Source organism: Bombus affinis, chromosome 14, assembly GCF_024516045.1.
Source record: "Bombus affinis isolate iyBomAffi1 chromosome 14, iyBomAffi1.2, whole genome shotgun sequence".
Classification (NCBI taxonomy): Eukaryota; Metazoa; Arthropoda; class Insecta; order Hymenoptera; family Apidae; genus Bombus; species Bombus affinis.
The window spans coordinates 6510291-6523497 of NC_066357.1; the positions used below are offsets into that span (position 1 = coordinate 6510291).

Consider the following 13207-nt stretch of genomic DNA (forward strand, 5'->3'; position numbering starts at 1 on the left):
ATAATTTGTAAAATGAAATCATGGAATATTTATAGTATGTAATATTCATTTTAGTAATATGATTTAAAATAATTTTATATAAAGCTACTTATAATAAAGATTAATTTTTATTATGCAATACAAATACAAATATTGCTTTATGGTATACTATTATGTACACAACATTAACCTAAGAAATAATAAAATTAACAAAACCGTCACCAATAAAAATATCATTCAAGAGAATCCCTCTTTATCGAATGTAATCCAGGAACTGAGACTCCTGGCATTTTATTTTTTGGTATCTTCCCAGGTCTTAAGTAAGGATTATCTATAACGTCTTGTTGTGTTGTAGTTTCTCCATTTTGTTCAACATCTTCATTTTGTCCTTTCATACCTATAAAAATGTAAAATATTATGAATTGGTTTTTAACAAAGAAGTAAATGTTTTTATATCTATTTAGAACGAAATAAGACCTTCTTCTGATTCCTCTCTTTCTTGTTCCTTTCTCTTTTTGATTGGACTTGGTTCAAATTGAAAATCTTGATCGGTTTCAAAAACTTGATCTTGTGGAAGGAGTGCAGAAAGGTAACTAGGAAATTGTGGTTTACATGATATTACTGGAAATAGAAATGATAAAATAATAATACTGAAGATTCAATTTTTAATTAAATGTACATTACTTGTACAGAAATATTTTAGTTTACCTGAATTAGAATTGTATGAGATTTCTACTTACATGGAAACATACTATTATCTTCTGTTAAAAATAGACTATGTGTATCTCCAGTTTTTGCAATGAACCTTGTCAAAGCTCTTTCAATATCACGTTTTTGCGTTGCTGCTTTTTCTCTTATTGCTTCATATTCTGTTACTGGCTGTTTATGTGTCTATAAGTAAGTAGTGTAAATAAAAACTATATAATTAAAAACTTGTGCACAATAAATATCTCAAGGTAACTAAAAACATTAATAAATATATAAATTGCATAATATTTTCATAACTACTCTTTACCGGTGTTCTAATGTATGCATGCGGATCAGGAAAAGGTGGTAAATAACTTGGTATATGAGATGGATGACTTTGTTTCACTCCAGCTTGCAAAATATTTAACTGCTTTGACTGAGTTTGTTGCTGAAGCTGAGGCAAAACTGTTCTGTTAGCCCTCTTGCCATAACTTTCCAGATTATCTAATTTTATACCCATATTTATTAATGCTACTATAACATCCGCAATAAGTGGTTCCGTCCTACCAGACAGTTCACAGTAATTTCTTGCAGACTCTCCAACCTCTATAAGAACTATAAGTAATTCATGTATATATTACAAATTTATCAAGTACGATTTAAATGAACTATAATATCTTATAAATGATAAAATTAATATAAGAATGATCTTTTGAATGTTTGTTCATTTTCACAAATGTTTATTCATTATGTTATCTTTTTCACAAAACCAAGAAAGTAAAATTAAAGTAATAATAAATATTCATCTTCTTTACCACATCTATCAATGGAATCAAAACATCTATTTAAAGTAAAAAATCTCTTAAAAGTAAAAAGTAATATATCAAAGGAAATATAAACAATTAAAATTTTGAATAAGAAGAGGTTAGGGACTTTAGAATTAATTGAAATTCTTACAAGACTGTAACATTTCTGTGAGAATTTCTAATGCTTGCTTCTCACAAGTGTCGTAACCACATTCCACTAAAATGCTACAAACTACATGATTCAATATTTTCCTTCGCGTATTTGTTGTTTGAATGTCCATGTTGTTTAGTAGTAACAAATGTTTGGTGACTACAAACTACTATATATGTAGCTACATATGTATAAGCACTATACACTAGAAACTCAAAATTATTTCAAAATAATGCGGAATACAACATAATTAAAAAATTTAATAAATACGCTTTTTTTATATGCATTATTTCTATTTCAATATATTTATTTTTAATAAATTAATATATTGTATGATTACAGATTTGACATTTAAAAAATTTTTAAACTAATTAAACCTTTTTAAAAAAATTATTTATTTTTTGTATGAAACACATGCAAGTAGAAGACAATAATTTATTTAATAATGATTCTATATATGGTAATCACGAATTCCTAAATCTATCAGAATTTAACTAAAAGTCATTTTATTTTTCTAGCACATTTTAAACTTTTCATTTTATATTTAACATCCACTAAGACTAAAATATTAGATGTATTTTAATCCATTACCCTTAAATTTGCAATAATAATTTTGTAGAATAATATTTACATTCTTTTACTACATGATCATGCTACCAATCAGTTGGAACTTTAACAATAATTACTTAACAGTGAATCTGTTGAGCTTTCGTTTAATATTCCGATCGTGCAGTTGACCGAACATCTGATAAATTCAAAAGAAATAATTTCTAATGCAGAAGGAAATTTTTATGCAAAACGTAATAATGTAATGTATGTACTTGTAGAACAGTGAACTTAATTGATACGCATTTGTTACCATAACAAACGTTAAGTACATATACGCACGTAAATCGTAGATTTTTATGGAAAAATTATTTTAATGTATAATTAATAACTAAGATTATGGCGTCAGGTTTAGAAAGCTACGTAAATCGTATCCTTTATCTAATTTGTGTTTTCATTTATCTTATTTTTAGTTTTTATATTTGTCCTTAACAATTTATAGATACTGTTTCTATTATTACTTCTGATGGCAGAAACTTCATCGTAAGTAAATTATTTTTAATGTGTACATAATTTCTACATGAATTACATTATATTATAATTATTATCACAGATTCCTATGCATACATTATTATCTAGAGAAATATATCATTTATAACCAATTAAATAGTCAGTTTAATCTCATACCAATAAATGACTAAGGTTCTTTTTCTCAATTTAAACTGCATTGTAATTGTTCCTATGTTGAAATTGTAAATACTAAGATCTTTATATTTTCAGGGAACATTAAAGGGATTTGATCAAACTATTAATATAATATTAGATGAATCTCATGAACGTGTGTACAGTACAACGCAAGGTGTAGAGCAAGTAGTATTAGGTTTACATATCATCAGAGGTGACAATGTGTAAGTAATTTAACTTAATTCACTTTCAGTGTGTTCAAAAGGTTCCTTCCATAATATTATTTTATTCATTTTAACTATGTTCATTAATCATTCAATATTATTTAAGAGTATATTATACATAATATATATAAATATATGAAACAGGAGATGATATTAATTTTATTTTTATTCTGGCAGTTTAACAGACAACACAAATACTGTTCAATAAATAAATAAATAGTAAATTATTAGTGTACATTTTATAGTATATAACTGTTTAATAATCAAATTTCAAAAAATTGATTTATAAAAAATACAAAGAATTTTAGTAGAGTTTTCTTTTTTCTTTTAGGGCAATCGTAGGAGAATTGGATGACGAGATGGATGCACGTTTAGATCTATCAGCTATAAGAGCTGATCCTTTAAGTTCTATTGTACATTGATGGAAAATGATTACAATTATAATTATTATTGCTTGAAAATAATAGTATAAGTAAACAATAACAACAATAATAATAATTAAACAAGAATCTGTAATAGTGAATTATAGTCAAATGAAAGTACAATTTCTCTTACATGGGTTGTACATTATATAAATTTTATCACTTTTTATATCCATATTTAAAATATTTGTGTCTTAAACAAAGTGCAGTGGGGAAATACAACCATTGTTTACAACGTTATGAGTAATAGTAGAAAAACGTATTAGAATTAATAATTAAATTGTACAAAAGAGTTTCTCTAAATGATAGTAAACTATATTTTTTACAAATGTAATTTTCATTTTTTAACTTTCTAGGTATAATAATAAAGGAAAATATCAATAAGTTAACATTGAATAATGGCTGAACAATTCTTTAAATTGAAACATATAATCTGTTTCTAATATTATTTCTCAAAGAGGAAGTATTTCTTAACCTGCGTTTTAGCAGAGATGTATTTAATATTAATACATGGAACATATGACTGCCGTAACGGGTAAATGTAATAATAGGGTAAAAATTTTGCTAGTAGTGTAAAACCTAGATTATCATAAGGTTCACATTTATTTAAATACATTTTTAATCTGCAGTCCCTACAAAATTTGAAATGAAATATCTTTTGATATCTATCTATATCTCTTCTAATGTAAGTAAAAAAGTATGTCCATGTACAGTTATTTTCGAAACTCTTATAAGTACATTAGTTTTTTATAAAATATTGCATTTTCATACTGTATCATGTACTATGTCATTTTATTGGTATTTTGACTTATAATAATAGGCCTTAGGCCGTTTCATGTTTAATGAATTTATGACGTTCTGATACTGTCTAAACATAATTTAATAAAACTTATATGCATTCTAGAATTCAAGAACTATTTGCATATAAATTATACACACACATACATATATTCATATATATATTCATATATATGTATGTATGTATTTCCATTATGTATCATACATGGAAGACATAAAAAAAAGATATAAATCAATCTATATAATCAGATTTTTCATTCATCATATCTTATATATTAAATGTCTTTTTAAATGGATGAAGATGTTCAATATATACATATACATTTCCGCTGAAAATTTCATTTGCTATTATTCATAGATATATTTGATATATTTCTCATGTATATAATATGATTTATATTTTTTAAATAAAATATAGAGTGTCACGTAATTATGAGCATTACTTATATCATTCATTGGTATGTATACTTCATACAAAGAAATGCTTCAAAATGTGTAATTCATGTACAATATTTAATATTTTTCTTCCAATAGTTTAAATTTATATTTTTCTATTTAACTATCGAGCATTTGACACCATGTACAATTGACACAATCAAAAGATCATTAATCTGGACCGCCATAAATGAATGCATTATCATTAATGCATGCTGTACAAATTTAAATTACAATGAGAATTATCACCAGGTACTTCGCTTATGTACCTACTTGAAATTGCTTATTGCCTTAATTATTAGTCACGATATTGGTCCTATTTCGATTTCGTCGTCTGATACGTCCACCGCGTCTATTTTGGTTTGTTCCATTCCACTCAGGCCCCTCCATACCGAAGTTTGGATTCGGACCATTCGGATTAAATCCCATCATACCAGAATCTGGAGGCACTGAAGTAGGACCGGGACCAAAGTTATTGAAATTACCACTAGGGTACGATGGCGCACCATCGTACGAAGAATTAACGTCTGGTCCGAAGCTTACACCAGGTGCTGGGCCTAACAACCCAGCCCCATTGTTGCGTTGAACATTAAAACGTGGATCAAAGTTCATCTGATTCTGAGGCACAACTGGTCCATTCATGGTCATTCCCGGAGGAATGTTGGACATTCCCGTCATACCCATAGGTGGTATGTTTTGAGGGCCCATAGGAGTATTCATAATAGGTCCTATAGGCCCCATATTTCCAAGCATTGGATTTGGACCCATTGGCATCATGCCTTGTCCTCCTTGCATACCTTGTGGTCCAGGCATACCCTGAGGAACAGACATACCACCAGGACCCATTCCCATATTCGACATTTCTAGTGATGACTGCTGAACATTCTTTATTATGGAAGCATTTATATTTTGAGAAGATGAATTGGAAGCTTCAAGAGCTTTTCGACGTGGATCGGATCGGACTTGTGGGGGTGACTTTGGAGTATCCATTTTAATTGGAGGCGGAGACATGGGAGAATCAGCTAATTCGATTTTACCGATTCTAAAAATTTTACGTAATCGTGGATCGTATTTCACCTGTGCATCATTTTTAGTAAGTTTAAGACCTGTATAATCAGGTCTTGGTATGTCAACAACATATACTTTATACGTCATTGGAGGATGTGAAGAAATACTTGCATCAATTTCCGTACAAGGTACGTGTGATGGCGCCGGTTTAAAAGGCAAGCTCAACATTTGTCGCAAATCCACATCAGATTTGGTAGACGCATCGGTGAATCCTGCCCCGACAACTCGAAGATCAGTATCTCCAAAACCAGTTTGGAATTGTTGTCTGAAATCCATATCCTTTCTTCGAAGATCCTGATCTGTCTTGGTTCGGAGATCTGTGTCCATGTTAGTATCAACAGCAGTAATGCCGGAACTATAGATACTCGTTTCCAATCTAAGATGCTTAGATTCTTTTTTACTATCTGTTCTATTAGGGCTACTCAATTTCTGTTCGTCTCGACGTTGTCTGGGATCTCGTGACATACGGGGATCTCTGGAAACAGGTACAGAACTTGTTCCAGGGGACGAACGTGGACTCGATGTTTCATTTTCAATTTTTGATAACTGATTTGAAGTATTAAATGTGTTGATACTTTTACTGTGAATGTTTGATTCGTCCGATGGTATTCTGTCCGGTGAAGATTTAACTTTTGAGGAATAATCTTGTGTGGTATTTTGTTGGAAAGATTTACCAGTCGTCGCCTTTAGTGACGATAATAACTTTGATACCTCAGCACTAATGTCAATCTTACTTAAATCTCCAAGTTTGTCCACAATAACTGCTGGCTGAGGTATAGTAGGAGCAGAAGGTGTACTTTGAAATTCTTCTTTAATCACAATACTCTGTGACTTTTCTGCAGATTCATTTTCTTCTTTCAACGTATCTTTATTGGAAAGTACTATCGTAAGATTTCCACTTTCATCATCGTCATCGTCATCCTCATCGTCCGAATACCAATCTTCTAAAATTTGATCCGTACGTCTGCACGAAAGTGCAGAGAACTCATTTTCTATATTTTTAAAACTATCCTGTGCTGCCCGTTGTTGTTGCTGAATACGCATAAACAATTCCTGTGCCTTTTTTGGTAAATGAGCCGGTATTTCTTGCTCTTCCGTACATGGTGAAGAAGTATCACAGTGATTATTAGTTCCTTCGTTCGCAATATTTGTTTCTGTAACAATTAAGTAATCTTTCGCTTTACTTTTTTATTTTTGTTTTTACTTTATACAATAATAAAAACTGGTCCTACCTTCCTGATCTGTATTTTTGTCTTTCTGTTTATCGTCATCTTCCATTGGCATTTCTATAACAAGATCTGTTTCTTCATCTTGATCACTTTCTTCATCGAACTTAGACTTAGTAAGATTTGCTACTTCATCAGCTATACTAAAAACAGGTGGCGGTTTTTGCGTATTTAGCAATTGCCTTAAATCTACATCTTTTGAATCTTCAAGTAGTGTCGTGTCTTTCTTTTTTGCCTGAAAGTGAAAAACATTACATAATATTATAGTTATTTATAAAAATTTATTAAATGAAATAATCAATCACTATACCTGTTCTAGTATTTCGTCTTCTTCTACGTCTTTTGTGAAATCTTCTCTGTCTCTTGCTTTGTTTAAATTTATTTTATTCAATTCAAGGTTATTAGCTTCAGTATAAAAATCCATATTTGGCATAGATTGGGGTATTAATGGTTTTTGTAAGTGTTGGGTTGCTAGACCCAATGCAGCATTAGGAAGTTGCAGACCAAGTTCATTGGCTGATGATTGTAACAACATGATTTGTTCATATGGAACCCTATCTTCATCTGAACCCCATCGAGTTTTCTTACCTGACGATTTCCTTTCTCTAACACTTTTCTGCTGTTGTTCTTCTATACAATAAATTTAACTTTTAATACAAACTATGCTATAAAAAATATAAATAAAAATATCATTAAATACCTTTTTCTTCCCTTTCATTATTCTTTTCTGTGGTACCAGTTGGAGCTGATATATTTAGTTCAAAAAGACTGGGAATTTTTTGATTTGTAGTTTCTTGACCCTGCGCTAATGCTCTAGCTGTATTATTTATCATTAACATTGCCCCTTCTCTACTTAAACGTGGAAAATCTCCAAGAATTTCTTTTGGTGCTGTTTCTAAGTGTTTTAACAAAATTCCTTTCACCTGCATAATAGTATTTTATTTAATATACGCTTTTCTAAACTATATTGATTAAAGAAGATATAAAAGCTGAAATATAATAAGTACCTGCTCATTTAAAGGTTGATGTGAAAATTTACAATTCTCTCCCTGACTACATTTTAATCCTGTATGAAAAAATTTACATGGAAAATCGTGATGCATATAAAGGCATTTATCTCTCTTTGCACAACAGTCCATAAGATAAAATTTGCAGAGTTCCATCTTTCGAGGTGGTAAAGCATTATGTGAAAAAGGGCAATCATCTCCTCTATGGCATTTTCCTTGCATGTAATAAACACATATAGCATCTGGATCTTGATTGTGGTCATTATTTTGATTTCTGCGTCCATTTCTATCATTCCGCATTTGCCCACGGGTTTTATTTTTACCACCGCGTTCATTTTTACCGCCTCTACGTCCTATAAACGCAAATATCGTTTGTAATAACTTAATAATATTGATTAATAATATTATATAATATTACCATACCTCCCCCACCGCCACCTCCTCTTGAATTACTACGCTTGTTATCATTATCCCTATGTCGATTTACATTAGGCCTATCATCATAATCTGAATTACTATCAAAATTCTCATGCTCGTTTGTATGTCTTGGAGAATTATTCTCTTGCGAATCCTTCCTAACAGGCGAAGCACCCCTAACAAATAACATTTCATCTTCATCTTCATTGACATTTTCGTCGTCGCTCACTTTTCTTCTCTGTAAATCACATATTTCTTATAAATCCATATAAAATATTATTTAAATTAATTCTACTAATAACATTAAATATTATGAAACCTTTTGATCCTTATTACGGTCTTCCTCTCTTTCATCCCTTATCCTTTTTCTACTCTTATTTCTATTATTTTTACTCTTAGATTTGGAATCTTGATTTCTAGTACCATCTACCTCTAACGCCGCCCTAATTGCTTTTTCCACATCTCCTGCCCAATCTTCTGATGGATTTTTATATTTTAGAAATCTATCATGCTTGCTACTTCCTTGAACATTTGATTTCTTATTTTTATTGAATTTAGTATCGAAAGCTTTAGTTTTTGGTACATCTGTTTTTGATGCACTTTTATTGGCATCATTATTTACTGGTGGTGGCAGAGGTTCATCATCTTCATCGGAAGGAATTTCCCCATCTTCCAAATCATTATCATCGTTACTGTACATATATTAAAAATACATTGTTAGCTAAAAATGTATAATACGTTCAAACTGAGTGTTTTATAAACTTTATGTAGTTTAAAATATTTTTATACAGTATTAATAATTTTTTATATATTGTGTATGTAATATTATATATATTATATGTATATGTATAGTTTGTTCCATATAATTAAAAATAGAAGGTTTAATGTCTGTATCGATGACAGATTTTGCTTGATATGCTTTATTAAAAATATTATTTTGAATATATTTTAAATCTCTTTCTTGAGAGACTTAAAAGGTCTATAAATTTTGATCTTAAAGAATTCTATGCTAATGAATAAAGAATTTATTTGTAATATTAATTTAAAAATGAAAATAAATTAAATTATACAAAAATGTTACATCCTCAGGTATTTATCATTTATCAAAGCTGCATGTTTTTATGTATGAGGTAAAACCGAAAATTTTATTTCATTAAAATCATCATCATTTATCATTATCATGATGATCATCATCATAATCATCATCATTGTCAATATTATCATCATCGTCATTATTCATTATCATCATCATCATTTAAGAATCATTAAAGAAACGCTAAATGCATTTCTTTAATAAAATGAGATAAAAAGTTGCTAGAACAAAATTGGACTGTGCTCATAAAAGCTGTCAAAGCATTAACAGCAATGGTCATTAAATACATCACATGTTGTACGTTGAATAAAGGAACATCGAACTTTGGTCGAGCAGAGTATAGCTGAAAGAAGCTTCCGCTACTAGTTGACCTGAAAACATTGGCTGCTTTGGGAGGTGACTAACGACACGTTGTAGTACAGTAAGCATCGATCGATGCAACTTTGAAATATATACCTAGTTAACGTAACATATGCTTGGGAAATAACTGTTTTCTGAATATGTCCGTTATCACCGATTTATCCGGAAAATAGCATACTTTAGAAACGTACGTTCAATCGTACAGTATATAAAAGCACAAAATTACAAATGAAGAGGAAGAAAACCCATATTATTAAATAAAGCGTATAACCATTCCCACATATTTAAAATAAAATACACGAATATAAAATGAAAAAGTAATATGTAAATTGCAGGCGCTAAAAGATTGTTAAATTAGCACAGTAAAAAAACGCATGATATCTGTATATCACGAAGGAAAATAATAAATTGGAATTTCCTTACCCACAAATCGTGTTCATTATTAACATCATTATTCATCATCAACTACCATAATTCATCATCAATGCAATAGTATGAATACGAATATATAACATATCACATTATTTCTACAGCATATCTCATCGTCATCGTTACAGCATTATCAACAGTGCATATAACATTTTTCGATAATTGTACGTCAGAATTTCTTCGCGTGTAGACCCCGTTTGTCTCGTTCATTCACGTGTATACACATGTATGTAGGTATACACATGTGTACGTAAGGTAGGTTGTACATATGTACATGACGCATATCTACATGCGCGCTGTGTATAAATTTAGTCTCTGAATGTGTATTAGGTACATGTATAAATACGTCGTACTCGACCGGGAAATGTATATATGTATATATCTTCTGTATATGTATATCGTCTCCCCGAAGATCCCGTGCATATTTCTTTTACTTAATACAAACTTCCGTTTCTGAAATAATTTTATGCCGATATTTATGTAGTTCTTCAATGCTCGTCAAAATATGTCATTAAAATTTGCACCGTTATAAATATCGTTATATCCTACCGTAATAAATATCGTCATAAATATATAAGAATTAAGATATACGCACGAACATTTGCACACATATCTTATGAATCACTACAAAGCTAACATTTTTATTTGGAATTTTACTTGAATATTGATTCAAGTAAATTTATTAATGCCTATCATAAGGAACATTTTTAATTCCATAAAAAGTTGAATTTACTTTCTGCTATTTAATATTGGAATATGTATATCGGAGAATTTCTTTGTCACGAAGATAACCTTGGCCTTAAGAACCGTGCCAAGGTACTCAACGTTTAAACTATCTTATGTTATAATTCTAGAGTAGAGCTGATTTAATTTCAGAGCAATGAAGAACCATAAAAGAAGACACGAGAGAACAAAAAGATGTAAGTTACGCGTATTCGAACAGTGTAATATGACTCCGCTTTTTTTCTCATAGTGCCAATGGTATATACCGAAACGAAAGCGGGGGACCAGCACGGAGCTTCTGGAGAGGGGGTTCAAATGTGTGTAACGTGAATTGGTAAACAGTCCTAAAAATTTCGACTGTTTTCAACTGGTGAATAAAAAATGTTGGAGGCAAACCTTTGGATTAGAGTCTCAGCCGCGGAAACACTCTCTAATGCCATTGTTTTGTCCCGATCGATCGTGTTTTGTACCGTATGATATAGCACTGTGGCCCGACGATGATCATTCGATCGATTGACGCGACCACACTCGATGGCTCTTTGCTTGGAAAATAATCGCGTGCCTGAATTCTAGCATTTGAAAAAATTTTCAAAAATACTCAATTTACTAGGACACTAATTAGCCTACAAAGAATCGTGTTTCTCGTGTGTCTCTCCGTTTCTCTTTCTCTCTTGCGTGCGCGTGCGCGCACCCAACAACCGAACGTACCAGAGGTTTTTATTAAAAACGTTTTCTGTATCTTTTTTCTATCGTTGCCTCAGTTACATGTCTCTGACCTCTTTTTTATCCTCCCAAATTAATTCTTCTCGCCTGAGCACAATATTCAGGCTAATATATCTCGTTTAATTAAAATGTCTTTTTATTTCTCTGATTTATCCGTAAATTACTATTTGCACTTCTCGATTCGGCGAAGAAATGGATAGATTTTCACTGTGTGTCTCTCCTCTCCTTGGCTATTAAATTTCGTTAAATGGCGTGATCTTACCACTGCAACGTCGTGGCATGACGTGGCAAATGGCTGACCGACCATAAGCTCTCGTAGGCGATTCAGAATTATCTCTTTTTCCTTACGCTCTTAACTATCGAATGAAATACGGAGATAAGAGCAGAGCTCGATAGGAAATACGTATATCGTACTTCTTTCTCTTTTTTTAAAATTCGTAATAATCAAACGAAAAGGAAAAAAGCGTTTTTCCCCAAAAATACGACTCGAAGCTTCGTAGAGTTAATGTAAAGGCGTAGCTTCCACTTCGACGATTCCCGTGTGTTCCGTAATCTGATAACAGCGCTCTCTTTTTTCGATTGAAAATATATTGGGAGAGAGAGAGAGAAAGGGAGCAACGAATAAATTTGTTCGTCTCGCCTTGCCGATAAAAACAACTGCGAGTTTAATCAGACGCGCGTCTGTTATTGAAATTTGATCGAGAAATAAAATGTTTTAATGCACGGACTCGACGCGATTCGTGTCTATCCTGGATGGATTGACAGCGTTTTTTACGTCTCTCGTGTACTTCCGCGTACTTAGATTATTTATCTCAGCAAAAGAAGAACATATGTTATTATGAACGAGACTAGTCGCAGGCAGGCGAAAAAAGAACGATGGTCGGACAGAGCGTATTACTATGTCAGCAGATTGTATAAAAATGTATCAGTTATGAGACGATGAGCGAAAACTTCAAAGATCAAACTAAACATGGCCACATCTGGAACTATTCTGAGCGGGCAGCTGTACGAAACCTCGGAAGAAGGGCAACGCGAACGGGTACCGAGCTGGGAGGGAAAGCAGCGCTGATTCCGTTTAACCAATCAGAAATCGTATTCAACGATCACGTGCTCACGTTTCCATTACCTGCATTCCCCCACTAAGATTTTCTCTTGCTTCCTCTCCCTCCCCGCTTCTCTTTATTGCTTCTGTTTATGTAGAACAAATTCCTCAAGCCTTCGTTGACCCTTGGTTTTCTACGCACAATTCGTCTGAAAGCTAGCTTGTAGATATATTAACCGTATTAAAAACATTGTATCCCGAATTTCACGCTTTGTATTCATATTATTTGCAGACGTTTTGGAAGTTTTCTTATTTTTCAATATAAATGTTTTTTAGATTATTATTTTGAAAAATTATATTTTTGATTTTAGTTCATGTATTTACTCA

General features: G+C 31.4%; 3 protein-coding genes across 5 annotated transcripts; 1 reads left to right on the forward strand and 2 right to left on the reverse strand.

Moving 5' to 3' along the window:
* Nucleotides 1-88: 88 nt before the first annotated feature.
* Nucleotides 89-1903, reverse strand: LOC126923832 (transcription initiation factor TFIID subunit 8). Its single transcript, XM_050737726.1, has 5 exons — nt 1624-1903; nt 995-1281; nt 720-870; nt 457-600; nt 89-376 (listed from the first exon to the last, which is right to left on the reverse strand). Exons 1-5 carry the CDS (start codon nt 1751-1753, stop codon nt 213-215), a joined length of 876 nt encoding a protein of 291 aa, XP_050593683.1. The 5' UTR covers nt 1754-1903; the 3' UTR covers nt 89-212.
* Nucleotides 1904-2451: 548 nt separating this feature from the next.
* LOC126923850 (U6 snRNA-associated Sm-like protein LSm8) lies at nt 2452-3833 on the forward strand. The gene is made up of 4 exons (XM_050737750.1): nt 2452-2599; nt 2672-2712; nt 2950-3077; nt 3409-3833. Exons 1-4 carry the CDS (start codon nt 2569-2571, stop codon nt 3497-3499), a joined length of 291 nt encoding a protein of 96 aa, XP_050593707.1. The 5' UTR covers nt 2452-2568; the 3' UTR covers nt 3500-3833.
* A 250-nt stretch (nt 3834-4083) lies between these two features.
* On the reverse strand, nt 4084-12770 carry LOC126923789 (protein suppressor of sable). Of its 3 annotated transcripts, XM_050737582.1 has the most exons (9): nt 12677-12770; nt 11452-11624; nt 8770-9142; nt 8457-8688; nt 8034-8386; nt 7727-7949; nt 7337-7656; nt 7033-7261; nt 4084-6954 (listed from the first exon to the last, which is right to left on the reverse strand). In XM_050737582.1, the coding sequence occupies exons 2-9, from the start codon at nt 11493-11495 to the stop codon at nt 5024-5026; spliced, it is 3705 nt and encodes a 1234-aa protein (XP_050593539.1). In that variant the 5' UTR covers nt 11496-11624; nt 12677-12770; the 3' UTR covers nt 4084-5023. The 3 variants fall into 3 exon arrangements, with proteins under 3 accessions (XP_050593539.1, XP_050593538.1, XP_050593541.1); XM_050737581.1 differs by having other exon boundaries at nt 11452-12770; XM_050737584.1 differs by lacking the exons at nt 11452-11624; nt 12677-12770 and adding an exon at nt 10327-10489.
* Nucleotides 12771-13207: the final 437 nt, after the last annotated feature.

Coding starts and splice junctions, on each gene's coding strand:
- LOC126923832 (XM_050737726.1), bottom strand. CDS start 1,753: ATGGACATTCAAACAACAAATACGCGAAGGAAAATATTGAATCATGTA. Junction 601..719: donor AGATAATAGTATGTTTCCAT/GTAAGTAGAAAT, acceptor TTCTATTTCCAG/TAATATCATGTAAACCACAA. Junction 377..456: donor AAGAGAGGAATCAGAAGAAG/GTCTTATTTCGT, acceptor ACATTTTTATAG/GTATGAAAGGACAAAATGAA.
- LOC126923850 (XM_050737750.1), top strand. CDS start 2,569: ATGGCGTCAGGTTTAGAAAGCTACGTAAATC. Junction 2,713..2,949: donor CTGATGGCAGAAACTTCATC/GTAAGTAAATTA, acceptor TTATATTTTCAG/GGAACATTAAAGGGATTTGA. Junction 3,078..3,408: donor ATCATCAGAGGTGACAATGT/GTAAGTAATTTA, acceptor TTTTTCTTTTAG/GGCAATCGTAGGAGAATTGG.
- LOC126923789 (XM_050737582.1), bottom strand. CDS start 11,495: ATGGCATTAGAGAGTGTTTCCGCGGCTGAGACTCTAATCCAAAG. Junction 7,657..7,726: donor TAATGAAAGGGAAGAAAAAG/GTATTTAATGAT, acceptor TTTATTGTATAG/AAGAACAACAGCAGAAAAGT. Junction 7,262..7,336: donor AAGACGAAATACTAGAACAG/GTATAGTGATTG, acceptor TTTCACTTTCAG/GCAAAAAAGAAAGACACGAC.